Source organism: Neophocaena asiaeorientalis, unplaced genomic scaffold (assembly GCF_003031525.2).
Source record: "Neophocaena asiaeorientalis asiaeorientalis breed wild unplaced genomic scaffold, Neophocaena_asiaeorientalis_V1.1 scaffold86, whole genome shotgun sequence".
NCBI lineage: Eukaryota > Metazoa > Chordata > Mammalia > Artiodactyla > Phocoenidae > Neophocaena > Neophocaena asiaeorientalis.
In genome coordinates, this window is record NW_020175039.1 from 5,914,896 (window position 1) to 5,942,339 (window position 27,444).

The following is a 27,444-nucleotide window of genomic DNA, read 5'->3' on the forward strand; positions in this document are numbered from 1 at the left end:
TGGTGGGGGTCTCCTCCCAGCGAGACCTGCCCTCTTCTCACGCTCATTGGTGCACTTTCCGTCGGGGCGGAGTGGATGCGGAGTGAGCCCAGACGCCCGTGCAGTGTGGGGGTCTGGGGTCTGTGGGGACAGAGTTGGTAGTGGAAGCGTTCTGTAAGGTGGGGCGGGTTCTTTGGGTTTCCTCAGGAAAGAGGGGAGTCCACACCCAGCTGCTCTCCCTCTACTCTCTCTACTACAGCAGGTGGGGGGGGGTCGCCGTACCCGCATAGTTTATTTTTATCTGTTTCATAGGTTTGCGCCCCAGGACGGATAAGGTCATGGGGACTGTGAGTCGAGAAACACTAGGACTCAGCCGGGGTCGGTCTGGCAATTATGGACAAGTGTCTTGTTCATCCAGCACCTCAGCTTCCTTCTCTGCCAAATAGGGTTGGTAAGGGTCCAACCCAGGCAAGTGGGTAGGGGGAATGCCGAGCAGAAAGGCCGGATGCCCTCCTCCCAGGCTCCGAGACACACCGTGGTGCACATTCCGACAGAGCGGGGTGGATGCGGAGTGAGTCAGGACGCCTGTGCAGTGCCGGCCCTGGGGTGTCTGTGGGGATGGAGTTGTGGGTGGAAGCTTCTGGGGAGAGTAAAGGTGTTAGGCCACTCCCAGCCTGAGGGGCTGAAGAAGCATCTAGTTAGATCTGAACCTGGGGGCTGGGAGGACCAGAGCTACTGGGGAGGGAGCAGCCCTTTTGGGCTGGAGGCGTCCCTGTCTGGATATGACTGACCTTGGCCTGACTTCATCGCTAACGCCTTACCCAGGCCCAGAGCAACCCTTAGCTGGCCCTTTGGTCCCCTCCCCTCCTCACCTTCCTTTACCCCAAGTTCTAAGCTCCAGACTTGCCTATTGGTATGACCAGCCTGCCCGTTCTTCTGGGGAACTCCCAACAAGGTTGCAAGTCTCTAGCTTTTGCATACACTGACCCCCCCACCCCAACTCCCGGCATGCTCATCTCTCCCTTGATTGCTCTCCCTATGTCTATTCAGCTTTCAAAATATTGTCCAGGAGTTTATCTTCTGCGGGCCTTGCCTCATCGGTTGCAGGTGTGCCTGACGCACACTTCGGATCGTCAGTGTTTTGTTGTCATTTACTTAGGTTCCCCCCAACCCAGTGTGAGCTCCTAGCGAGCTGACATCTTTAATTCGAGACTGTGCCTCCCTTCCCCAGGTCTAGCACGGGGCTGGCGCCCAACTAATGCCTACAGAATTGACCAGAGGGGTGGGCAGGGGGTACAGCTGGGGGCACCTCAGGGAAGCAAAAAAGGGGTCTCCCGTTTCTCCGCTACCTGGCCCCCATTCATCCTCCCTTTCAGTTCGCAGGGGCCCCATCTTCTCCAGGGACAAGCCGGGAGAAGGAGGTTGGGCGGCGTACTAGCCCACGTACCTCTCCACCGTTGCTCGGGTGAGCCAGACCTGTCCCATCCCGTCCCTCTTAGAGGGCCCCACTTGTTTCGTTGCCCTTTTAAGAAAGAGGAAATTCTTCTCATAAACAAGCGCCTCAACCAGAGCGCGGAGCCCAGCTGCCTGCCCCGCCGCATCCCCGGGAAATCGGGGGTGCTTCCAGGCACAGCGCCCACTCCAAGCTCAATCTAGGGGAAAGGGCTGGCGGCCCCTCATCGCCGACGCTCGCCACAGCTCAGGGGCTGGGGTCCGAGGGACGGGAAGAGGCAGGAGGGACTTGGGGGAGCCTAGAAACAGCCCAGGGAGCGTCTGTAAAGTGCAGCCCCTTCAAGGGGCGAAAGGGCGCCGGGCCGCTCCCTGCGGCCGAGGGGGGTTCCCCGCCCACAGAGCTCACCCCACCTTCCCGCCTGGGCGGATTCCGAGGCCCCCGGGCGCGAAGCCCGAGTGACAGCCTCCTCCTCTTTGGAGGCGGGGAGTACCGGCGCTCGGGATCGTCCCTGTCCCTAGGGGGAGCTGGGAGTCAACGCCCAGGGAGCGTTAACTGCGCGGCGTGGGAGTCCCGGCCGCCTGGTACCCTGGGGAGATGGCAAAGGAATTGGGCCTCAGAGGCACCGACTCTTGGGTTCCTTAGGACTTGGCGCGCTAAGAGGGGAGAACCGCGCTTCTGTTTTCCTGCCTGGAAAAGGGGTTTCAGGTGGAACAGAAAGGCTGAGGCCACTCCAGGGAGAGTGGGAGCGAGGCAGACCTTCGGGGAGGGGAACTATTCTTGATGGTTCAGGGATTTTGTGCTTTCCTGTTTCCATTTCCCTGCTCTTTTGGATAAGAAGTGAATTAGCATTTATTTATCGTTTTCAGACTCTATTATTAAAGTACCAGTTTGGAGCCTGTGTCCCATCCCCAATTGGGTTGGTCTGTCAGGTTACTCCTATAGGTGCTCAATAAATACTTCAGGAATGATTTTTTTTTTTTTAAGTCTCAAGTGCCAGGCTCTGTGTTAAAGTGCTTTATTTACCTCCGCTGCAAGGTTGGTGTCCCCATTTTGTAGTTGAGAACACTGAGATCCGGAGGTTAATCACTTGTCCAAACTAGGAGACAGCAGGTCCCTACGGAACCAGGGGAACCAGGGTTGGCCTGCTTCCAGAACTCCATCTTGCTGCCTCCACACACGGCCCCCGATCCCCACTGGTCCAGCAGGCCAGTCTGCCCCACTCGTTACACCCTCGGCCATGCCCTGGGTGGGAGCTCATCCAGAGGTCTTCTCCTGATCCTCTTCAGGAAGCCCATACAGAAAGTGTTGGTGGGAACCGTGGGCCAGAAGGGTGGCCCCATGGGTGATGAGACAGGTCCAGGTCTGGAGGAGGGGTGACCATGAGTAGGAGAGAGGACAAGACCTTTGGGGAAGCCCCAGTGCATCCCCCCACTAAGCCCTCCATCTGTTGTCTCTTCTCCTTGCCTCCCCCATCCCCAAGGCGCCCGCGGACCCAACAGTACCAGGTAGGTGGTGAGGCCCAGGTAGACTGCAGCCAGCAGTGCCACAAGGCTGAAGTAGGCAGGGTGGGGTAGGCTGGGCAAGTAGCTGACCACAAAGTAGAGGTTGATGGCACAGATGAGCACCATGATGGAAGAAGTGAAGGCCTTGCTCACCCTTGGGGACGAGAGGGAGGCTCAGGATTGGCTGCATCTCCTCCAGTGCCCACAGCCAGCCTGGAGCTAAGGTGGGGGGTGGATACACAAAGCCAGCTTCCCAGGGCTGTGGGCCCTGGAGCAGACCCCTGGCCAACTTCTGCCTCCTGGGCCCTCCAGGCACCACACTGGCAGGATTTGGCAAAAGCAGAGTCTTAGGTGAGGGGGAGGAGCTCAAGCTCTAGAAACAGCCCCTGGCCCAGGATTCCAGTCCTGGCTCCTCCACTTGCTAGCTAGTTGTATGACCTTCGGCAAGTTTCTTAACCTCTCTGACCTCATCTGGGTAGTGGGAATAATGGGAATTCCTACCTCTTGGTGGCTGTGAGGATCAAGTGTGGTAATGTAAGTCCAGTGCTGGGGTTGGGGAGTACTCACAGGCCATTGGTAAACTCCTGCATCAGGGCGGGCATGCTGGTGAACGTGAGGATGGGCAGCACAGCGAAGGGAAGCTGGGGAGAACCAGGAGGAGGGGCTGAGGGACCCTGCCCTTAGAAGACAGTAAGGAGGGGAGGAGCAGGCCGGGGCTCCAGTCACCCTCTGCCTCACTGTGCACCCTTGGGAAAGTCTCCTAACCTCTCTGAGCCTCAATTTCTCCACCTCTATGCCTTCCAAGGTTGTAGGGGCTCGAAAGCAGGAGAGAGTGTTTGGGGGCTCTGGCCCCAGGCTGCCTGAGCTTGTATCCCAGCTGTGCCACTGGTCACTTAACTGCATGCATCAGTTTTCCCATCTGCAAAATGGGGATAGTGGTGGTTCCTACCCCCTGGGGTGGCTGTGGAGAGTACAGGAGGCTTGTAGATAAGGTGTGTTTAGAATAGCGCCTGGGTCGCAGGGGAGGCTCTGTAGGGGGATTGCTGTGGTTCCTGTCTGGCTCCACAGCGGGAGGAGGTGATAGGGCCCGCAGGCTCACCAGCAGGCTCTGTAGCACGTTGAGCAGGTCGTTGAGGCCTGACAGGTCCCGCAGGTCCCTGAAGACTGCCACGAGCATGGTGGGCAGGATGGCGCAGGAGCGAGTGAGCAGGACTCGGGCGAAGCGTGACCACCGCAGCTTCAGGAAGCCCTGGCGGGGGGGGGGGGGGGGGTGGGCACCTTGGTGTCGGGGTGCAGGACTGTGTTCCAAGGGAGGGACCCTCTATCCTCCCTCAGCCCATCTCATGCCTGGAGGAACACTCTGTTTCTCCATCTTTGAAATGGGGGCAGCTCTGTCCTTAGTTGGTGGTGAGGGGATAGATGGGGGGATATTAGGGGGGTTCCCCTCCTTTAGGGGGTGTTCCCCTCCCACAGCTGATTGCTGAAGACTAAACCGTGTTAGAGAAAAGGCTTCTATTAGTTCTGGGTTTGCAGTTTCGGGCCTCATCTCGCTGAATCTCAGTTTTCTCATCTGTAAAATGGGGCTTATAAGGGCACCCGTTGGGCTGCCTTAAGGATCAAGGAGGGGGATGTCCGAGCCCCGAGTAGTGTGCCTTGCCCTCAGTCCCCTGCCCGCCCCGGCCCGCCCCAGCCCCACCTCCATCACAAACTGTCCCGCGTAGGTGCCGGTCATGGTGGAGCTCTGCCCGGCGGCCAGCAGACCCACCGCCCAGATGTAGAGGGCTGCGGGGCCAAAGAGGCAGCCCAGGATCACGCCCTGGAGGGAGGGCTGTGGTCAGAGCCATGGGTCCGCCCCTTCTCGCGCAGACTCTACCTCTGAGGTGGTCGCGGCGAGGAGCCCCGCCGGATCGAGCGAGCCCTTCCATACCCGCCCTGCCTCGCGCTTACTCCTTGGTAAATGTCCACCGCCACTGTAAGGTTGTTCATGGGGAAGATCGTGGCGTAGTCGTGGAGGCTGCTGTTAGCACAGACGTTGAACTGCGGGCACCGGGCAGTAGGAAGGAAATGTGAAGTGCACACTCAATGTTGGAAAATGAGACCTCCGAGCCTTGGCCAAGGATTGAAAACTAGTGGCCCGCGGGCTGAATCCAGCCAGACATATTTTGTGTGACTAACACATTTTTTTTTTCTTTAGTGTGAATTGGTTGACATTTACAATTGAGAAGATTTAACATGAGACCCTGGTTTCCAGCTGCTCTTGGATTGTAAGAGCTGGCATTACCACAGAGAGACAATTGGCCGGCAGGGACTCGGGCTGCCCCACAGGCCCTTCTCCCTTACATGGGACCCACTTCCCACAGCTCTGTGACTCGGCTGGTCTCGAAGGCAATGTGTGACTATGGTTTGCCATCCTATTTAGACCTCTCTCCTTATGCTAAGGAGCAGAGACACAGGGAGGGCTATGACCTCACAAGGTCACACAGCAAGGCAGTGGCAGTGCCCATGTCCCCGGAGGCTTGGCCAGTCTGTCCCATCCCCACCCCACCCCGTCAGCGTTCAGTAAGCGCCCAACACTGGCTAGCAGTTGTTAGAGCCTTGGGACAGAGACTCATTCAAAAACTGAGACAGGCAGAGTCCCAGATCCCAGAGAGCCAGGGAGGAGCTGGCCGGCTCCTTCGCTTTCAGAGCCTGCTCAAATGTCACCTCCTCCAAGAGGCCTCTCCTGACCACCTGGCCTAATGTAGTAGTCCCTCCCTCACCACACCCCCAATTATGTTTCATCACCCCCTTTATTTCCTTCACAACATCGTTCATATTTTCCTTTGAAACCGATCAACTGATTGGTTGATTTGTTTCCTGTTTGCTCACTGCCTCCCGAATTTAATCTGCAAGAGGGCAAGGTCTCTGTATCATTGGCTGCTGTATCCCTAGGGCCTAAGACACTGGCTGATACATAAATGCTCAATAAATCTTTGCTGAATGAATGACAGTTTATCTACTAATAATGAAGATTATCACTAGAAACTCAAGGAAAGAAATTGCCTGTCTGCATATTCCTGACCCCACGCTCGTGCTTAGGCAGGCAGCCCCCTCCCAGAATGCCCTTCCTGCAGTTTGCTGGGCAAATCCTGCCCATCCTTCAAGGTGCAGCTGGAATGCTGGATCCTCCAAGACTCAGCTCCTCCCCCCAGTCACCTCCCCTGGACGTCTGTGCCTTGTAGCCCCTGGCGTGGGGCTGACCACGGCAAGCCTACGTGTGGCGTGTCTCCCCAGTGGGGTGGGGAAGGGGCTCCCAGCCAGAGGCCAGGGTCGCAGACTCCCTCCCCTACCAGTGCCTGGAGTACAGGACAGAGACTCGAAGGGCTTAGCTGCCCTCTTTGGAGTCCCCAGCAAAGCCTGAAGGGCACGTGGGTATGGGGTGTGCCTTACCGCAGCCTGGTTGGTTTGCTGGTAGAAGGCTTGCCCAAAGACAGCCACAACAAAGAGGTTGATGAAGAAGGAGACAGACAGTGCGATGGCGGCTTCAATCAGGAAGTACATGTTGGCTTCTCGGATGTCTGCCCTGCGGGTCCGGTCTATCTCTCGAGACTATGAAAGTCAAAGGGAGGGAAGCACCGAAGTCTCTGAGTCATCCCAACATTCTCTACCCTCACACCTCTACCTATGTTCCCCCCAAACCCCAGTTCTTTCTAAAGCCCCCTACATGGCCGTCTGGGATAGGCCTTTGTTTCTGCCTCAGGGCCTTTGCACTTGCCAGTCCCTCTGCTTAGAATCTCTTCTCCCCTGGTCTTCCTTCCCATCCTTCATGTTTCAAAGGCCTTTGCTGACTCCTTTTCTAAAGGAGCCCCCTCCTCAGTCATTCTCCATCATACTTCTCTGTTTTGTTTCCTTCAGAGCACCGTTCACAATCCATTTCTTTCCTTTATTGTTTACTTGCCCATGGTCTGTCTCTCCTGCTAGAATGCATGCTCTAAGAAGGCAGAGGACTTATCTGTCTCTTCATCACTGACCTCCAGCTCCCAGCACACAGTAGACCCTCTATTATTACATATTGAATAAAGAGTGATTCACTTCCCTCCTAAATTCACAGAGTTGGGAGCCAAAGGGGCGGGGCTCCAGCCTTGGGGGCGGAGCCGGTGTGGCCCTTAGGGAGAGAGCATGTCTCCCTCCCCTCCAGTCTGCTCACCTTGACCAGGGCCGAGTGCAGGTAGATGTTGTGGGGCATGATGATGGCGCCAATGATGCCCACGGCCTGCAGAAGCTCGGGCTGGCCGCAGCCAGGGCACGAAGGCAGGAACAGGTCCCGAAGAAGTGCTCCCTGAGCAGGACGTGCCACCACGTACTGTGGAGAGGAGCCTCGGTCAGGCTCCACCCCACCCCTGAGCAGCCATTCTCACCCTCCACCCCAACCCTGGCCACTAGGCAGCATGGCTAAGGTCCGCTCCCCGCTCCCCTCAGGCTCTGCATGGGGCAGAGTGGGGTGGCCTTGGTGTGGGGACGTGGTACTGGTACGGCTTCCCACCTCATAGCCGAAGGTCAAGGCCATAATGGTAATAAGAAATCCAAAAAAGGCTTCCAGCTTCCGCAACCCTAGGGGGAGAACAAAGGGGCAGAACCAAAAAAACCAAACAACCAAAATGATAACATAAACAATTATTAATGGCTGGTATCCTGAGCGATTCGTTCCAGGCACTGTGCCAAGCGCTTAACATATAACGCTCAGTGGAGCCTCACCACAGCCCTGGGGCCCCTGTGCTGTTATCCACGTGTTACAGATGAAGAAACAGAAGTCTAAGTAACTTGCTCAAGGCCATACAGTCAGATCGAGGCTGCTAGGAGCACTTCTCCCGATTCAGCAGAGCGTCAGCTCCTACATTCATTGCCAGTGCCCCCCCTCGCCAAGTCCCCTATGGGATGAGAGGCACACCCACCGTAGTTATCGAGGAAGAGGAAGAAGAATGTGTCCACGATGGTGATGAGGACACCACCCCAGAGTGGGATTCTGAAACCAGAGTGGCCTGCGTCAGCCCCGCCCGGTCCAGGAGTCTGGAACTCCCTCCTCAGGGCTGGAGACTGTAGAATGTGGCTTCCTGGGAGCAGGCACTCAAGTGGCCCCAGACAGCTAAGGGAGAGGGGAGTGGGAGTGTGCTAGAGACGGGAAAATGGCACATACACGCTAGGAAGGGCCAAGCTGTGTGGCGGACCAGCGTGGTAGGGAGCTTGGGGCTGCAGTCCTGAAGGCTGCATGGTGACTGACATCTGTGTGATTTGAGACAAGTCACTTTACATATCTGGGTCTCCACTTCCCCATCTGGCAAATTGGGCAATAGCTCTGGGTCAGAGGTGACTGGAAGATGAAATAGATGCATGGAAATAGAAGGCCTGGGGAGGAAGAAGCCGCTGTTCCCAGCCCTGGACTGAGGAGCTGGGGCCCCTCCAGAGTACCGTCCAGCTGAGAGCAGATTGAATGCAATAGCTGTGCCGATGACTTCCTGCATGTCTGAGCCCACGATGGCTAGCTCGATGGTCAGCCAGAGAAGGGTGCGGGGCACCTAGGGGGAGGTAATCCCGTCATTAAGGCTGGACCAATTATTTGTCTGTTGTCTCAGACCTACACTGACTGACCTTTCTGTACCCGGCTCTATACTCCTGGGCTGGAAGCCTGCAAACTACATTTGCAAGTCTGCCTTGCCAGCGGGCTTCCAGTTAGGTTTTCATGGTGTAAAATTAATCAACAGAAGCCTCAATTAAATAGAGTCGGGAGATGAGAAGGGGAAGCTCCCACGCCCTGCAAAGATAGCAGAGCCCAACAGGAAGAAGAAAGACTCCTCTTCATTCCCGGCAAGGACTCAGCCACTGAAAAGCCATGGACTCTTTGTTTACTATCGGCCTCCCAAATTCCCTTTCCCCTCCATAAAAGTGTTCTCCTTCCTTTGCTGTGCGGAGACTTGCACGTGGCTCCCCATGGCTTCAGACTCCCCAGTTATGATTCTCTGCTGATCCTGAATAAACCCATCTTTGTTGGAGAAGTATCTAGCAGTCTATTTGTTTTAGGTCAACAGTAGGAAATAGTTAAAGGAAATGGAAAGGCAGGGAGACATCATTTTTACCGCCCCCTTCTGGAGCTGGCACCAGCAAGGGCACCAGGCAACATGGGCTCCAGTCAGCAGTGGTGGCAATGTTTCTAGAAGCTTGGGTGCGAATGATGGCCCCTGGGCTCCTGTCCAGCAGCTTTCTGATCTCTGGGTAACACCTCCTTCCCTTGCTCCTCCAGCTCTTTCAACACCTTTGTGACTGCATCCCTGCATTAGATACCTTTGAAATATCTAGCGGCGTGATTTCTGTTGGCCTGCGTGGACACTGACGGCCAAGTCCCCGGTGCCCACCCCAGCCAATGATTATCCCGAGCCAATGCCCACCTGTTTTTCACCTCGGGCAAGTCACCTCTTCAGGTGCTTCCTGTCCAGGTGCACCAAGCTCACCTTAGGGTAGTAGAGATGACAGACTTCGCCCAAGTCCTTGCCTGTCACCACGCCCAGCCGGGCAGCAAGTCGCTGGCAGAGCAAGCCCAACACGGTGGCCCACAGCAGTACCCAGAGCAGCTGTGAGAAGCCAGGGAGAGGCCGTCAGCCAGAGGGACCAGTCTGATAAGCCCTGAGCTGCTGGGACCCTCTAACCAAGGACACCCTCTGGGGAGTGAGTTGGGGAGATGGAGCTAGAAGACACCCCCGCACTCCCGCAGGGCTGCTTTGGGGACCCTTTTGTGGTCCATTTGAACTTAACACCTGTTCCCAGGAACACTGGCCATGAAGGCCACTCTGGGGAAATGTGGCAAGCTGGGGGTCTCCACCCACTTAGCCTGGTCACCCCCTCCCCACCATGCCCCAACTCAATCACTTTGAATCCAGCCACAGCCCCAGCCTGAAGATCCGACTCGATGTTTCCTGGGTCCAGGAAAGCAATGCTCATAAGGAAACCGGGCCCCGTGAAGGCCCACAACTTCCGCAGGCTGAACGCGCCCTGTGGAGGGAAGTGGAATGAGGGGTCTTGGACACAGGCTTGGGGGCCGCGGGCCATGGCCAGCCCCCAGGTGAGCCCCTCTGGGCTCATGGGCCCAGGCTGGCCAGCCCTGCCCTCCATTCCCCATTCCTGGAGCTGCCACCCTGGGGTGGGGGGTAGTGGAGCACGGGGGTGGGAGGAACTCGGGGTTTGCTGAGTCACGGCAGATCAGCTTTCTGGATCGGTCAGCTTCTGTGGTCTACACTTGACCAGCCTGCCTCGGGCAGGCCCTGAGTCAGCAGATCCTCAGAGCCCAGAGGGGAGCTTTCCTGGGTCAGGCCTCCCTGCCTAGTCCCTTCTCAGACCATAGGGCCTCCTCTCTGGAGTCCGCTGAGCCTAGGGTCTCCCCACCCCCATTCCGGGTGTTGCCCAGCAGCCTGGGCATCTGCTAAAGCTTCTGGGAATGCAGGATGATAGTCTCTCAGAAGCCAGCCGGCAGGCTCCACGTCTCCCGATGCCCTTGTCTGCATCCTTTCCTTAAATGTTACAACAAATCCTTGAGGCTCCAACTGGAATTCACCCCAGGTCCCTTTCCCTTCCTAGGAAAGCTGAGATGCATCTAGAAAGCCACTTGATAACTTTTAGACAAATATCAAGTGCCCCAGCTAAGCACTGGGGACAGAAGCAGGGAGACAGCGGTTGGCGTTGTCCATCACGGCTGCTCAGAGCTGGAAGGGACCCCCCTCCCCCTGTGAGATCCCATGTGGTCTTGTCCATCCCGAAAGACCCCAGGAAGTTTCCAGCATTCTCACCGGTTCTGCATCTGGGATGGGGATCTTCTTGCTCAGATAGGTCCCTCCGGGAGGCTCTTGCTGTAACCCTGGGTTGGGTGGACTGGAGATGGAGCCATATCTGGTCCTGCTGAGCTTTGGGGGGCCTGTGTCACCTGCAAGGGGCCCCATGAGCCTTGGTGAGTGACGTGCCTGTTTCTGGTGGCCCAGGATTAAAGCCATCTGTCCTCTTCCCACACCTCCTCTTGGCAAAGTGGAGAAATGAAGGCCCAACTGAACAGGAGGCCTTGACTCCCATCTTGGGCCCACCGCCTCCACCCCGGACCAAACATTACAGAAGATGTGTGAGAAGCGGGGCCTTCATGATTACCCTCCTTCCATGTGAGTGCAGAGATTCCCAGACCCAGGTCTCTCTCGTCACGGAGGATGTGGAGAGGGACATGGGTTCTGAGGAGGGAAAGCTGGCCCCACCGTGTGTGCCCTTTGGCCTCATCCCTGCCACCTGCAGCAGCCAAGGAGGCTCCAGGGGTTCCAGATCCACAGAGATGAGGCAAGGGGGCACTCTGCCCTTGGGGATGTGAAGAACCCAGCCTCAGGCCAGTGTCCTTGCTCCCCTGACTCCCCCCCCACCCCCATTCAGGCTCTGTCCCTGGAGGGGGCCACTCACCTGTCATGAGGACCGCAGACTTAGGCACTCTGCACAAGTGATGTGCTGGGCAGCCCTTCTGGCTATGCTTCCTCTCTGGGTGCTGGTGAGTGTGTGAGTCCACACCCTCTTACCCATCCTCAGCTGAACTGGGCTGTCCTCACACACACCGAGCGTTGTGAAACACTTTCCAAAGGCAGAAGTGGCCACCTCTGGTGGAAGGGTCTGGGTGACCACAGTATGGCCATTTGCTCCCCTCCTGGCCTGAGTCCCACAACTCCTCTGACTCCCTTCCAGACACCCCGAGTTCTGTGCCTCCCAAGTTAGCTCTGATTTCAGACACTTCCTGCCACTTGGGCATTCATGTCTAGATCACGTGACTGCCCCCTGCCTCCACCTTCTCTCACCCTGCACAAACAATCAGACCCTTGTCCTTTTCGTTCTGGAGTCCCATGGCCAGTGGTTGACCTAATGGGACGAAGGGAGTTCTGATGCCTACCTCGGCCTCAGTTTCCCACTGAGTGCCTCAGAGAAAAAGACCTTCCAGGCACTGCCACAGGGACATGCATTGAAGATTCAGGCCAAAGAGATCCTCAGAAGAAAGGGGCACTGGAATTCTGGTCCTTGTTCTGCCACCGATCCACTTGACATTGTCACCAGATCATGTCCTGTCTCTGATCTTGTTTCTTCTGTTAAAGGAAGGGCTCAGACTAGCTAAGTGGTTAAAAGTTTAGGTGTCCAAGGAGGCCAGGCAGGTAAGATGAACCATGAGACAGGTTGGGAATGAGAAAAATAGTGCCAGCTCTGGACTTCCCTGGTGATTTAGTGGTTAAGACTCTGTGCTTCCACTGCAGGGGGCACGGGTTTGATCCCTGGTCGGGGAAGTTCCGCATGTCACCGTAAGTGCAGCCAAAAAAAAAGTGAAAAATAGTACCAGCTCAGCACTGAATGACAAAAGATGCCAAGCCTCAGCTGGGGGTGGGTGGGTACGGTAATAGGGAGTGGTGGACTGTAGCAAAACAAAGGTCATAAACTCTGTCTGAAGAGGGCAATGCTTACAGAATTCCAGACAACTGTCATGTGGAAATGTGGGTCCACTGTCATCATGTCCTCTGACTTGTCAAAGATGCTGGAAGATGTATGCAACATACGCTTTTTGAATACTAGGCTAAAATTTTTTGAAAATATTTGTAATCTAAACATACATTTCTATGGGCTGGATTCCACTTGAGGGTGACCAATCTATTACCTCTAGACCGTTCCAGCTCCCAGTCTCTTCTACTTGCCAGCTGCCAGCTCCTTTATCCCCCCACTTACCTCCTTCAGAGTCTTCTCCCTGCCATGCCCTGCAACTTTTCTTTTCTGCCAAGAAGATTCAGACCTTAAATTGTCATGGGGTTTCCAACTCCAAAGTCTGCAACTTCAGGACTCAGAGAAAATTGGGGCAGGTTCTCACATCCAGACCTGATCTGGGATATGATGTATCCCCACGTTGAGTCAAACACTTGAGCCAAAGCTTAGGAAACCAGGATAGGGGGAGGCAGCCAATCTCCTGGCTCCTCGTTGATTGAGGAGGCTGGAGGAACAGGAGAGATGTGGGTGCGGGTAGGGGGGTGAATGACGTGTCAGAGAAGAGGGAACTGCACTGGGGTTTGTCGCTCGCTGTGCAGTCTGGTTGCTCGAGGTATGGTCACCATCCTTGACCTCTAGGGTTTACACAGGTTTGCAGTCGCTATCTTGGACTCACGTGGTGGTGGCTGTGGGGTGGGGCTGAGGTAGGATGCTGTGATGGTTTCGTTTTTTGTGTCAGTTTGACTGGGCCATGGGGTGCCCAGTAATTTGGTCAAACATTCTGGGTATGTCTGTGAGGGTGTTTTTGGAGGAGATTAATCAGGGCTTCCCTGGTGGCGCAGTGGTTGAGAGTCCGCCTGCCAATGCAGGGGACACGGGTTCGTGCCCCGGTCCGGGAAGATCCCACATGCCGCGGAGCGGCTGGGCCCGTGAGCCATGGCCGCTGGGCCTGCGTGTCCGGAGCCTGCGCTCCACAACGGGAGGGGCCACAACAGTGAGAGGCCCGCGTACCGAAAAAAAAAAAAAAAAAATTTAATCAGTAGACTAAGTAAGTCTGATTTCCCTCCCTAATGGTGTATCATCCAACCAGTTGAAGACCCGAAGAGAACAAAAGGCTGAGTAAGGGAGAATTCTCTCTCCCTGAGGACTGCTTTTGAACTGGGACACTGGTCTTCTCCTGTCTTCAGACTTGGGTTGGACTAGAACTTACACCACCGGCCCACCTGTTTCTCAGGCCTTCAGACTCGGACTGGGATTATATATGCCATTGGCTCTCCAGCTTGCAAATCTAGAGATTCTTGGCCTCTATCCTCACATGACCCAGTTCCTTATTATCTATCTATCATCTATCTACCTATCTATCTATATCTATCATCTATATTTTCATTGGTTCTGTTTCTCTGGAGAAACCTGACTAAGACAGCATCCTGTCTTCCTCTTTGCATCTTTTGTGGGGCCTTCCCTATAGTTAGGAACTCGGTGAGTATAACTGATTAATGACTGATCAACACCCTCCACAACCTCTACCTTACAGAAGAGGCAGTGTGTGTAACGGTTAAGAGCAGAGGTCTCTGGGCAGAGTGTCTACATGAGCCAGAGCTCCAGAAATCTGCACAGTAGTCCCCTCGGATCTGGAGTTGTTGCTGAATACTAAACCCTGCATGCGTACGGTGAAATTACATGAAACCCAATCTGCTCAAAATGGATCACAGACTTAAATGTAAATTTAAAACTGTAAAACTTTTAGATAAAAAGTAGGAGAGGGAATTCCCTGGTAGTCCAGTGGTTAGGACTCAGCACTTTCACTGCCATGGCTTGGGTTCCATTCCTGGTTGGGGAACGAAGATCTGCAAGCCACTTGGCGAGGCCAAAAAAAAAAAAAAAAAAAAAATTGGAGAAAATCTTCAGGATCTAGAACCAGACAAAGATTCGTTAGACTTGACACTTACAAAAACATGATTTATAAAGGGAAAAATGATGAATTGGTCCTCATCAAAATTAAAAACTTTTGCTCTGTGAAGGACCCTGTTAAGAGAATGAAGAGACAAGCTAAAGGTTCAGAGAAAATATTTGCAAACCACATATCTGACAAAAGACCGGTATCCAGAAATAGGGAAATCTCTTAAAACTCAAGAGTGAAAACCCAAACAATCCAATTAGAAATGGGCAGGGAGTTCCCTGGTGGTGTAGTGGTTAGGATTCAGTGCTTTCACTGCTGTGGCCCGGGTTCAATCCCTGGTCGGGGAACTGAGATCCCCCAAGCCTCGCGGCGTGGTCAAAAAAACCAATCCAAAACAAAACACCAAACAAAAAAGAAATGGGCAAAAGTCATGAACACACATTTCACCAAACAGGATGTACAGATAGCAAACAAATATATGAAAAGATGTTCAGTGTCATTAGCCATTCGGAAAATGCAAATTAAATCACAACAAGATATCACTACACGACTATCAGAATAGCTAAGATAAAAAATAGTCCCAATACAAAATGTTGGTGAGGATGTGGAGAAACTAGGTCGATCACTGATATGTTGCTGGTGGGAATGTAAAATGGTACAGCCACTCTGGAGATAGTTTGGAAATTTCTTTAAAAATTAAAGATGCAGGAACTTCCCTGGCGGTCCAGTGGTTAAGACTTCGCCTTCCAATGCAGGGGATGTGGGTTCGATCCCTGGTCGGGGAGCTGGGATCTCACATGCCTCATGGCCAGAACAACAAACAAACATAAAAAACCCCATAAAGCAGAAGCAATATTGTACAAATTCAATAAAGACTTAAAAAATGGTCTACATCAAAAAAATCTTAAAAAAATAAAATTAAAGCTGCAACTCCCATAGGATTCAGCAACTGCACGCCTGGGCTTTTTTTTTTCCCCCCGAGAAATGATGACTCATGTTCACACGAAAATCTGTACACAAATATTTAGAGCAGTTTTATTCATGATAGCCCAAACTGGAAACAACCCATACCATCCTTCAATGGGTGAATGGTTAACCGAACTACGGGACATCCATACCATAGAATATACTATGGTACTCATACCATATACTATGGTATACATTTATCCCAGAGAAATTAAAACTTGTGTTCATACAAAAACCTGTATATGAATGGTTATAGCAGCTTTATGTCTAATAGCCAAAAACTAGAATTAGCCTAGATGCCATTCAACAGGACAATGGTAAGACAAACTGCGGTACAAACCACGGATTACTACTTAGCAGTGAAAGGAACAAACTACTGATACACACAGTAACTTGGATGAATCTCCAGGAAATCATGCTACGTGAAAAAAGTCAATCTGAAAAGTTTACATGTTTTACTATTACATTATATAACATTTTTGCAATGACAAAATTTTGGAAATGAAGGTCAGATTTACTACTTTTTTCCTTTTGCTACTAAATTGCAGCCAGTAGAGATGGGTGAGGTCGGAGGTGGAGAGGGATGTAGGTGTGATTCTGAAAAGATAACTTGAAGGATCCTTGTGGTATTGGAACTGTTCTGTACCTTGACCTTGGTGGAGGATACACAAACCTACACATATGACAAACTGTACAGAACTTAATACACACACATGAGTACAAGTAAAAGTGGGGATATCTGAAAAAGAGCAGTGCATTTTGTTAAGGTCAATATGCTGGTTGTATTCTTTTTTATTTTTAAAATTTTTAAAAATTTTGGCTGCATTGGGTCTTCGTTGCTGTGTGTGGGCTTTCTCTAGTTGCGGCGAGCAGGGGCTACTCTTCGTTGTGGTGCACAGGCTTCTCATTGCGGTGGCTTCTCTTGTTGCAGAACACGGGCTCTAGGCGTGCGGGCTAGGCGTGCAGGATGTGGGCTCAGTAGTTGTGGCTTATGGGTTCTAGAGCACAGGCTCAGTAGTTGTGGCGCATGGGCTTAGTTGCTCCGCAGCACGTGGGATCTTCCCGGTCTGGGGATCGAATCCGTGTCCCCTGCATTGGCAGGCGGATTCTTAATCACTGAGCCACCAGGGAAGTTCTATCCTGGTTGTGTTGAAAGTGGAGACTCAAACAGATACTTGTACACCTGTGTTCAGACCAACACTTTTCACAATAGCCAAAAGGAGGAAACCACTCAAACGTCCATCAACAGATGAATAAATGAATGTGGTATATCCATACAATGGAATATTATTCAGCCTTAAAAAGAAACGATATTCTGATATATTGCTATCATATGGATGAACCTTGAAAACATTATGCTAACTGAAATAAGCAGTCACAAAAGGACAAATTTTGTGTGATTCCACTTATATGAGGCAAATTTATAAAGACAGAAAGTAGAATGATAATTACCAGGGACCAGGGGATGAGGGGGGGAAGGGGAGTTATTATTTAATGGGTACAGAGTTTTTGTCTGGGATGATAAAAATGTTCCAGAAACAGATGGTGGTGATGGTTGTTGGTTGTACAATAATGTGAATGTACTTAATGTTGCAGAATTGTGGTTAAAAGGATACATTTTATGTATATTTTACCACTGAAAAAAGTGGAAAAAAATCCTGGTTTTAATATTGAATTAAAAAAATATTTAATTCTATTTATTTTTCGCTGCATTGGGTCTTCTTTGTAGTGGCTTCTCTTGCTGCAGAGCATGGGCTCTAGGCACATGGGCTTCAGTAGATGTGGCATGTGGGCTCAGTAGTAGTGGCTCGTAGGCTCTAGAGCACAAGCTCAGTAGTTGTGGCGCCCGGGCTTAGTTGCTCTGCGGCATGTGGGATCTTCCTGGACCAGGGATCGAACCCGTGTCCCCTGCATTGGCAGGCAGATTCTTATCCACTGTGCCACCAGGGAAGTCCCTGTAATATTATATTATATTAACATTTTGCAAGATGTTACCATTGGGACAAAGTGGGTAAAATGTACATGAGATCTCTCTGAATTATTTCCTACAACTACATGTGAATCTGCAATTATCTCAATTTTTAAAGTGAAGGAAAAGTCTTATTGAATGAATATTATACTTTAATAAAATTGATTTTAAAAAAATCCACCAGGGAAATTCCCTGGTGGTCCAGTGGTTAGGACTCAGGGCTTTCACTGCTGAGGGCCTGGGTTCAATCCCTGGTCGGGGAACTAAGATCCCACAAGCCACGTGGCATGGCCAAAAGAAAAAAAAAATCCACCAGAGTCAGAGTCTCTGGAATCAAATGGCCTGGGTGTGAATCTTTCTTACTAGCTCGATGACTTGGGCAAGTTTCTTAGGCCCTCGGTGTCCTCACCTGTGAAGTAGGGGCGATGAAACTACCCCGAAGCATTTGTGTGAGGCCCAAGAAATGCACCTAGCACGGCGCAGTTAGTTGCTTTTGTAAATTGGGTTCCAAAATGTCATTGGTCACTGTCAGTTCTTCAGAACTCCAAATACATTTTCTGTTAAAAACATTGATGCACGTGGTGGTTTAATTCTCAGTCTCATCCACCAAAGGCTTTGGATGCAGTGTAGCTCAAACATGGGGCATTTGTGATGATTAGATAACAAAGGATAGGGCTTCCCTGATGACACAGTGGTTAAGAATCCGCCTGCCAATGCAGGTGACACGGGTTCAAGCCCTGGTCCAGGAAGATCCCACATGCCATGGAGCAACTAAGCCCGTGTACCACAACTACTGAGCCTGTGCTCTAGAGCCCGCGAGCCACGACTACTGAAGTCCATGCGCTTAGAGCCCGTGCTCTGCAACAAGAGAAGCCACTGCAATGAAGAGTAGCCCCGGCTCACTGTAACTAGAGAAAGCCCACATGCAGCAACAAAGACTCAATGCAGCCAAAAATAAATAAGTAAAATAAATAAATTTATTTAAAAAAATAACAAAGGACAATTCTGATGCAATATATCTTAAAACAAAATGGGGAAATGATCAAACTAAACAAGAATGGTTTTTAAAAAAATTATTTATTTTATTTATTTATGGCTGCGTTAGGTCTTCGTTGCTGTGCACGGGCTTTTTCTCCAGTTGTGTCGAGCGGGGGCTACTCTTGGTTGTGGTGCGCAGGCTTCTCATTGCGGTGGTTTCTCTTGTGGAGCACAGGCTCTAGGTGCGCGGGCTTCAGTAGTTGTGGTACGCGGGCTCAGTAGTTGTGGCTTACGGGCTCTAGAACACAAACTCAGTAGCTGTGGTGCACAGACTTAGTTGCTCCGTGACATGTGGGATCTTCCTTGATCAGGGCTCAAACCCGTGTCCCCTGCATTGGCAGGAGGATTCTTAACCACTGCACCACCAGGGAAGTCCCCAAGAATGAGTTTTAGCGGGAATGCTGGTGTTGGGGAACCAGCAGATTTAACCAAAAGAAGGGAGGAGCACGACAGAGATTCAGAAGGTCAAATCTGCACCTTCCAAGGGCATTATCAGCCCTGTTTTTTAATTTTGTTGTCAAATGTCAAAATGTAAGACTCTTTTTATAGGGCTCCATTGATCTATAGCATTGCTCTTAGTTTATTTGCTTGTATTATGGCTTCTGGTGGGAAGAAAAAGCGCAGAAACAGGCAGGCATTCAAGTATTTGCCTAACCCACTTCCAGGGCCTCTTAGGCTCCCAGACAGAGGGCAACACTTTAGTTGCGTTCTTGTCAGGACAAGACCATCTTGTCCTGAACCTCTTGTAGTAGCTCAGACATTCCATGCTCCCTCCCTCTCATCTCCATGCCTTGGCATATGTTGCTTCCTCCTCAAACAACTCTGCCTGGCAAACAGCCTCTCGTCATTCAGGATTCAGTTATGGTGTGGCCTCTTCCAGGAAGCCTTCCTTGATTTCTCCAGGTCTAGACTGTATGCTCCCGTGGCACAATGCTTTCCCTGTCTACCCTGGCAATTCAAAGCACTGAAGCAGCTGTCGGTGAAAATGCAGTAGGGAATGGGGCAGTGTCTGTGTACCTGGGGAAGGGGAAAGACGGTGTACAGTCAACGCTACTCTGGACGGATCTAAAGCAGGAAGATGACTCTTCTCTGTTCTGGGATCTGTCTCCAGAGAGCCACCTCTGATCTATTTATCAGAGTGGATTCACATATGGCCTTGAGCCAGGCTCCCTGGGTCTAAATCCTGGTTCTGCCACTAACCAGTTGCGTGGCCTTGACCTTAGCCTTTCCTTCATCTGTAAAATGGGTATAATAATAGAACCCACCTCATAGGGGTATTGTGAGAATCACATGACTTATGTGTAGAGGGATTAGAATAGTAAGTGCTGCATAGGGCTTGCTCTTATTATTACTATTCCCTTCCCTTTGCCTCCGTGGGTTCTCAACACTAGATCAAGTCGCATTAAACACTCTAATATCGCAGGTAGCACTTTGCATGGACTACACTCACACATTCATCCACGGGAGCCTTGGCTGATGTCTCTTTCCTTCTGAAGGGACTCTGTGTCATGCAGGTGGGGCTTGGTCTTGATACCCCCACAGCATCCCCACACCCTAGTCCAGAGCCTGGCATGTCACGAGTGCTCAATCTTTGTTTTTTCTTTGTTCAGAGACATATATAGCTTAGGACTATGGAGCAAGGAGAGGGGGGTCATAGGAGTTCTGGGGACAAATGATACGATCTAAAAACAAACTGGTCTTGAAATGGATGTCACAGAGCAGGCAGGGAAGTGGCAGACTCCTTCTCAAGTCACCTGATGCAAGAGCGCTCAGCAGGGGCTTCCCTGGTGGCTCAGTGGTTAAGAATCTGCCTGCTAATGCAGGGGACATGGGTTTGAGCCCTGGTCCAGGAAGATCCCACATGCCGCGGAGCAACCAAGCCCGTGCGCCACAACTACTGAGCCTACGCGCCACAACTACTGAAACCCATGTGCCTAGAGTTCATGCTCTGCAACAAGAGAAGCCACCGCAATGAGAAGCCTGCGCACCACAAGGAAGAATAGCCCCCACTCGCTGCAACTAGAGAAAGCCTGCGCGCAGCAACGAAGACCCAAGGCAGCCAAAAATAAATAAATAAATAAATTTATTAAAAAAAAAAAAAAGAGCGCTCAGCAGAGGAAGGATGTCCGTGGGTTGGATGTTAACTGCCGTCCCCTCTTCCCCACTGCGGCAGAGTATCAGGAACTGGAGGGAACTCTCAAGATCTCTACGGGAACATTCTGGGTGCATTGGGCTGAGTCAACCTTGGTTTCAGTTCTCCATGGATGAGGAGAACTTGCCAGGGCCTAGGAGGCCCTTCAAGACCCCGCCCTCCCTACCTCGAGATGACTGTGCACTTTCATCGCCAGCTTCTCCTTCATCACTCCCCCACCCCGCCCCGTGCCACTGTGCATCAATCAGCCTCACTGGTCTTCTGTCCCCAACATGCATGCTCAGAGCCTCTGCACTTGCTGTTCCTTCTGCCTTAAATGCTTTTCCCACAGCTCTTCACAGATCTGACTCCTTAGCATTCACAACCCAACTCAACTGAGATGTCAGAGAGGCCCTCCCTGAAGTCTCCACCCTCAACTCTCCAACCTTGAGTCCCTTTCTATCCATGCCTTGGCCTTGTTTTCATAAATGTCTGAAATTTCACATAAGAAATTATCTTTTGTGTTTATCATCTGTCTCTCCATGCTATCTGCAAGTGCCATGAGGCTAGGAACTTGGTCTCGTCCCTGCTGATCTCCCAGGGCTCAGAACAATCCTGACACATGGAAGGAGCCCAATATTTGTTGAGCTGATTGCCTGATTGAATGAAAAGACCTTATCCTCTAGAGCTGTTGCTGTCCAGTCTGGTAGCCACTAGCCGCATGTGGCTATTTAAATTGAAATTAATTAAAATTAAAGTAGGGACTTCCCCAGTGGTCCAGTGGTTAAGACTCTGCCTTCCACTGCAGGGGGTGCGGGTTCAATCCGTGGTCAGGGAACTAAGATCCCACGTGCCATGCCATGCAGCCAAAAAAATTAAAGTAGAGCTTCAGTTCCTCAGTCACATTAATCACATTTCTAGAGCTCAGTGGCCACATGTGACTAGTGGCTACCATATCGGACATTGCAGATAGAGCACATTTCCATCATTACAGTCTTGTAGATACTGGCCCCTATTGTCCACTAGAGTGCAAAGCTTCTCTGGAGGCCCTGGTCTCTTAGCTGGTGGGAGGAATGAATAGATGGAAGGATGGAGCCTGCAGGCGCATTACCATCTGCCTCAGGGGAGGGTGCCTCCTCTTTGTTACTGAGCTGCGGCCAGTATTGGGCAGGAGGAAGCCACTGGCCAGAACTGTCATTAAGCAAGGAACCTAAAGGAGGTGATGATTGCCTTCCATCCTATTGCTAACTGGGGACCCTCCACGCAGTTTGGGGGTTCCTGCGTATAGTGGGAACCGGGAGGAAGGAGGTGGAGTGTGAGAGCTGGAGATGGGGTAGGGAGAGAGGGTTTGGACAGCTTCGGGGGTGATGAGCAAGGTCAGTGGTGAACACATCGACTGTTTTTTTTTCTTTGGCGGGAGCGGGCAATTATTGCTAGGTGGAATCTATAATGATTCTGTGCGCCAAAAGCCCCGCCCCTCCATCGCGGCTAACCTCGTGACTAAAAGTGGGGGTTTTTGGAATCCAACGTCCAGGTTTGAATCCTACTTCCCACGTGTTTACTCTGTTACTCAATCTTTTCGTACCTCTATTTTTTTATCTGTAAAATAGCGATATTGATCATAATAACAGCTAGGAAGAAAGGCTGAAAATCGCTCGATAAACCCTGTTCACGGTTCCTATGCTAAGCCCGAGACACGAGACGCTGGTCAGAGAAGGATCCGGCTCACAGCCAAGCCTCGGGAGGGCCCCGTTTATTCCCATTAAAACCGCAGGCAGGAAAGCGCGCCTCCCGGGTGCCTCCCGCCCGCGAGCCGCCCTAGCCCAGTCCGGACGCCTTGTCTTCCTGCCTCACCCCGGCCAGCTGGGCCCCGGGGGAACGCCTTGCTGCCCGCCTAGCCCTCCTTGCCCTCGAGGCCCTCCGGCTCCAGCTCGTGGAAGGGGCAGGGCCGGTTGGAGGAACGCAAGGCCGGAGTGGGCGGGCGTCGCATCGCAAAGGGGCCGAAGTACTCGGCGGCGAAGGTAACCACATCGGCCGGCCGGTGTAGCAGCAGGAAGAGCAGGAAGTCGGAGATGAGCGCCTGGGCCTCGGGGTGCTGCCGCAGATAGCTGTTGTGGCTGAGACGGAGCTCCTCCTGGAGGGGTCCGAGCCTGAGCCGGACCCGGGACCCCCGCGCCCCAGGAGCTCCCCTCCCCTTCGCCCCATGGAGGGCTTAGGGACGCTGGAGTCCCCTAACCCCTAGGGATGATGCATTTCAACCGGGCAGAAAAAGTGATCAGTAAGGGTGGAGTGTACGCCCTGGGCAGGGTGATGGGGGGATGGGGACCTCAGTCTGGCTGCAGCCCCTCCTCACCTTCCGGTCCACGAACCTCGAGTAGAGCTCCATGTCCTCCTCCCACACCAGGGGTTTCTTCTCAAACACTGGGTGAGGCTCAATATCATCTGGGGGTGGGTGCGGGTGGGAGGAAGGCTGCGTGCCTATTCCGACCCCAGAACCTTCCTCAGATACAGAGGGATGCCCAAGAACACCAGTTCTGGGAGGCTCAGGTAAAACCCCAGGGTTCTGGCCATATGGGCGAAGTGGCTGGAGGGGGTTCCCAGCAAAATGATCGTCCCCGAATTGCCTTGGAGACAGGGGCTGGAGAGCAAAACTTCTCCATCTCATCTCGGGCTCTGATCCGGGGCCATGGCACACTCAATCCACCCATGCACCCTGGAAGGCTCCAGGTTTCCTCACCTCACCTTCACTCTCCCACCAGCCAGGGGCTTCACTCACCCGCCTCCCTCAAGGTGGGCACCTTGGTGATCATGCAGCACCCCGGGGAGCCCACCTGGATCCTCTTGGCCAGGTGCCTGGAGTGCAACACAGAAGAAGGTGGGAGTCTTCCTAGACCAGCCCACTCCTTTGAAGGGTGTTCTGGGGGCCTCCCTTTACTGCTGTCCCCCTCCTCCCCTCCTCCACTTGTCTTTGAGTTCCAGGGTCCTGTTCATTTCCAGATCCCCACATAATGTCCCCTGCTTTTCAAACTGGGGACTCTTCCTACCCTGTAGATGTGTGCACATGTGCAAGGCTAATTTTAGAGGTGTGAGCGCTAAAGGAATCACAAGGGAATTCCCTGGCAGTCCAGTGGTTAGCGCTAAAGGAATCACAAGACTCCGAGCTTTCACTGCCAAGAACCCGGCTTCAATCCTGGTCAGGGAACTAAAATCCTACAAGCCATGGGGCGTAGCCAAAAAAATTAAAAAAAATAAAAAGAATCACGAGCCTCCTGCTATGTGATACTCAAAATAGAAACAAGTTAAATTATGAAACAAGGAAAAGCCCACAATGTTCTGATTACTTTTTTTTTCTAGTATGGTGCTTCTGTCAATACCTCTTTGGAAATTTCAAGAAACAAATGCTTCTCCCCCTCCCGAATTTTCTCAGGATTTGGTGCCTGCACTTTGCTGGTGACAGCTTGGCAGTGTGCTGGGGTGCTTCTCCCAGCCTGCTGATTTTATCAAGTGCTGAGCTGTTCAGACTTGGGTGTTTTTCAGTTTTACACCCACACCTGTGGCAGCTGCTTTAGCGACGCCTTAGGCCCTGTGGAGTTGACCTTGACTTCCTCAGCCATTCAGGGCTCTTCGGTGAGGTTTGGGAGGCATTGTGAAGATCAGGAGAATGAATGAGTATATGAAAAAAGGGTGAATGAGTGGATAAAGCGGGGGCGCTCAGACCTCAACAGCAAGTCTTCTTGGTGGTGTCCCCAGAAACAGGACTCTCCCTTTGCCCCGACCCGGCCCAGGAGGCTGAGCTCCCATGCTTGTGCTCAGTACTGCCCCTTTCGCCCCACCGTCAGTAGCTCACCCATCAGAGAGGAGGTAAAACTGGCAGGACACGGGGATGCCCTGTTCCGAGTGTACAGTCTGCTCCACAATGAACACTTCCACCTGCTGATGGCCCACCTGGATCGTCTGGGAGCCCAGGCCTTGCTGGCAGCAACCAAAATGAAGGGAGGGAGGTGAGGTGGATTCCTACCGGGGCCTCCCCGCACATCTCACCCTGGCCCTTCTCTCCAGGTTATAGCTTCACTGCTTGTTCACCAGTGATAAGCAGCCCTTGGCTGTCCAGACCCTTAGGCGCCCCAAGATTTGAGATGCTCCCCCAGGTTAAGTTGGGGTTTTCTCATAGAGAGCCAGCTCCACCCCACTCCTGCCCCAAGCTGTCCCCATGCCAGCTTCATGACCATGTGCTTCTAGCTGGCAGATTCTGTAATAGGGATGACCAAGTAGGTGTGAGGGTGGGCGAGGGTGGAGGCTGGGCTATTTGTGGGGAGGGGGTAGTGGGACGGTGAGGAGGGACTAGACTGAGATTTATGGCTGCCTCAGGCCCGTGCAAGCTGCCCATTGTAATTTAAATTTAAATTCCTGAGGACTTCCCTGGTGGTGCAGGGGTTAAGAATCTGCCTGCCAATGCAGGGGACAGGGGTTCCAGCCCTGGTCCCGAAAGATCCCACATGCCGCGGAGCAACTAAGCCCGTCTGCCATGACTACTGAGCCTATGCTCTAGAGCCTGCGAGCCACAACTACTGAGCCTGCGTGCCACAACTACTGAAGCTCACACACCTAGAGCCTGCGCTCCGCAACAAGAGAAGCCTGCGCACCACAGCAGAGTAGCCCCAGCTTGCCACAACTAGAGCAAGCCCGAGTGCAGCAACGAAGACCCAGTGCAGCCAAAATAAATAAATAATTAGAAAAAAAAATAAATCCCTGTTACAGCAACAGGGAGAAAACTTCTAACATAAGAAAAACATTTCAAAGAAAATTGGGGGGAAATGGTATGTGCCTCTTTGTATCAAACACATTGCTGTTTGTCATGTCTGTGATAGAAAAGACAAGAGTGTCATTTACGAAGTTGGTCAAATCAGCCCCCAAAGTGTGTGTTCAGAGGCATGGCTTCAAAATCACACATTACAGGAAGTCCTAGGTAGGTTGATGATGAAAGTTTAGCCAAAATAAGAGAAAAATAAGAAACACCCTTAAGGGTTGAGACATGATAAAATAATTTTTAAGTGCAGTTGGAGATGTTGCATTTCCTGATCTTAAAAAAATATGTCTTTAAAAGTGGCCCCTGTGGGGCTTCCCTGGTGGCTCAGTGGTTGAGAGTCCGCCTGCCGATGCAGGGGACGCGGGTTCGTGCCCCGGTCCGGGAAGATCCCACATGCCGTGGGGCAGCCAAGCCCGTGAGCCATGGCCGCTGAGCCTGCGCGTCCAGAGCCTGAGTTTATTTTTCCTGGACTGACTTTTGTGCAAAAAGCGTTGCTTTCTTCCACTGCTCCCAGCTTTTGGTCCTTCTCGCTCACGCCACTTGCCTCACACTTGGTCTTCCCTCTAACAAATGCGGTCTTGCTTTCTCCTGCTCTTGGAAGTCTCACCCCCAGGCCCTAGGTTTATCCCCACTCCACCCCCTCTTCCACTCCACAGAGCTGTCTTGTCTCCCAACTCAGTATTCTCCTTGCCCCTTCTAGTTCACCCCAGACCAATTCCCCACCCAGGGAAACCCCTCACGTAAGTGGAATAGCAGAGTTTGCCCTCGGTGTCCAAGGCCAGGAAACGGGCGTTGCTGGGCACTGTCTGCCTCCAGGCCATCACCCTCAGCAGCACCAGGTTGGCAGCCTGGGAGACGAAGCCCGCAATGGAGTGCCAGGGGAAGAAAGTCACTTCGGTCTTCACTTCCTGTTCAGGACAAATCTGGGTCAGGGACCTTGAGCCAGGAAGTGGAGGGAGGTTGGGCAAGACAGGTGTTGAGCATATGGTCCAGTCCATATGGTCCCTAGTCCAGGCTCCTGGCCTGACACCATCTGTCCCCTGTTCCTGGTTCCAAAGAGGATGTAGGGTATGGCTCCCACCTGGCTCTCATCCTTACCTCACCCTCCTTGATGATTCTGGTCACGGCCAGCTGATCATCCTGCTTCAGCAAACTCATCTTCCGTTCCATGGGGAGGGCGTGGAACTAAGGGCCAGAGCATGGAGGGGAGAACCAGGGACTCACGGGATCGTATACGAGCGAGATCCCCCAGAGGTCGCCTTGTTTCTCCTTCATAAATGAGAAAACTGAGGGGAAATTTGGATAGAAAACTTTCCGTATGTGGTCAAGGCTGGGTCCCCAGGAGGTACCTTGATGAACTCCTTATTATGTTGTTCCACAACCTCCAGTTTCCACGAGACATAGCCTGGGGGGAGGAGGTGAACACTGCTGTCACCGGAGACAAGGCTGGAGTTTGCAGGAAGGGAGGCGGTGGCCCCAGCTGGAGGACTCAGGTGTAGGGTGGCCCGAGGGAAAAACTAAGGCTGCGATTAACTTCCCTGTCACCCCCCCGTGTCCCACACACTCTCTTTGCCTCGTTCTAGTACCAAGGTTAAGTCAAAGCGTTGGGCCTGAGTGAAGGCCCTGGGAGTTGGGGGGTGGGAGGGGGAGGGCAGTGGAGGAAGGGTGGGGGTAGAGGGTGTCAGGCAGCAGGAACTCTACCCAGAATGGAGTTTCCGCAGGGTATTTTGTCCATGAAGCCGCGGCTAAAGGCATGCACAAATGGGAAGTATGCCATGACACCAAACTGGTCTTTGTATTTCCCTCTCTGCACCTCAATGGTCAGCTCTCCCTGAGGCTCCCCTGTGTCCGAGACCATGACCAGAGTCTCCGAGAAGAATAGCGTCAGCAGCTCCTCTTGCCCTGGGTGCACCCACAGTCTCCACCCACTCCCTCCTCATCCCACGTCCCCCAGGTGGCCCCTGCCTCCCCTCCATTGGCCTCTACAGCAGTTGGCAGGTGAAGGCTCCCCGCCCCAATCCCCACCAGTCCCTACCCACACCGTGTCCCTGGGGTCTTCCCTTGAAGAATATCAACTAACGGGCCTCACACCCTTTGTGAGTCCCAGGAGAATCAAGGCTGAGAGAGGGGGTGGCCAGGTCTGGGCTTTCTCTCCTCTCTCCTGTCCGTACTTTTGCCCCCCGCTCCCCCCT

At 52.5% G+C, this 27,444-nt stretch overlaps 2 protein-coding genes across 7 annotated transcripts in view; both read right to left on the reverse strand.

The window, feature by feature from the left end:
• Positions 1 to 2,431: 2,431 nt before the first annotated feature.
• Positions 2,432 to 11,645, reverse strand: SLC11A1 (solute carrier family 11 member 1). Of its 6 annotated transcripts, none has more exons than XM_024763238.1 (15): positions 11,392 to 11,637; positions 10,746 to 10,879; positions 9,832 to 9,954; positions 9,417 to 9,536; positions 8,380 to 8,486; positions 7,866 to 8,056; positions 7,457 to 7,524; positions 7,121 to 7,276; positions 6,364 to 6,522; positions 4,882 to 4,971; positions 4,631 to 4,750; positions 4,034 to 4,183; positions 3,502 to 3,575; positions 2,935 to 3,088; positions 2,432 to 2,794 (listed from the first exon to the last, which is right to left on the reverse strand). In XM_024763238.1, the coding sequence occupies exons 1-15, from the start codon at positions 11,396 to 11,398 to the stop codon at positions 2,687 to 2,689; spliced, it is 1,761 nt and encodes a 586-aa protein (XP_024619006.1). In that variant the 5' UTR covers positions 11,399 to 11,637; the 3' UTR covers positions 2,432 to 2,686. The 6 variants fall into 6 exon arrangements, 4 of the variants coding, with proteins under 4 accessions (XP_024619006.1, XP_024619008.1, XP_024619009.1 ...); XM_024763240.1 differs by having other exon boundaries at positions 7,866 to 7,936; positions 11,392 to 11,633; XR_003005694.1 differs by lacking the exon at positions 2,432 to 2,794 and adding an exon at positions 3,700 to 3,895 and having other exon boundaries at positions 3,021 to 3,088; positions 11,392 to 11,645.
• Positions 11,646 to 22,307: 10,662 nt separating this feature from the next.
• CATIP (ciliogenesis associated TTC17 interacting protein) overlaps positions 22,308 to 27,444 on the reverse strand; it is a 5,471-nt gene continuing 334 nt past the window's right edge. Inside the window, exons 3-11 of the mRNA XM_024763145.1 lie at positions 27,424 to 27,442; positions 26,954 to 27,154; positions 26,602 to 26,657; positions 26,351 to 26,437; positions 25,993 to 26,160; positions 24,293 to 24,417; positions 23,222 to 23,298; positions 22,799 to 22,887; positions 22,308 to 22,579 (exon numbers count right to left, since the gene is read on the reverse strand). Of these exons, the coding sequence (XP_024618913.1) occupies positions 22,340 to 22,579; positions 22,799 to 22,887; positions 23,222 to 23,298; positions 24,293 to 24,417; positions 25,993 to 26,160; positions 26,351 to 26,437; positions 26,602 to 26,657; positions 26,954 to 27,154; positions 27,424 to 27,442 (1,062 nt within the window). The 3' untranslated portion in view covers positions 22,308 to 22,339. The remainder of the gene's footprint in view (positions 22,580 to 22,798; positions 22,888 to 23,221; positions 23,299 to 24,292; positions 24,418 to 25,992; positions 26,161 to 26,350; positions 26,438 to 26,601; positions 26,658 to 26,953; positions 27,155 to 27,423; positions 27,443 to 27,444) is intronic.

Excerpts from the sequence above, each read along its gene's own strand:
- SLC11A1 (XM_024763238.1), bottom strand. Across the intron at positions 7,277-7,456 it reads CCTTGACCTTCGGCTATGAG|TACGTGGTGGCACGTCCTGC; the intron begins GTGGGAAGCCGT and ends TCCTCTCCACAG. Across the intron at positions 2,795-2,934 it reads TGGGCCTCACCACCTACCTG|ACCTGGACCTGTCTCATCAC; the intron begins GTACTGTTGGGT and ends CCCCTCCTCCAG.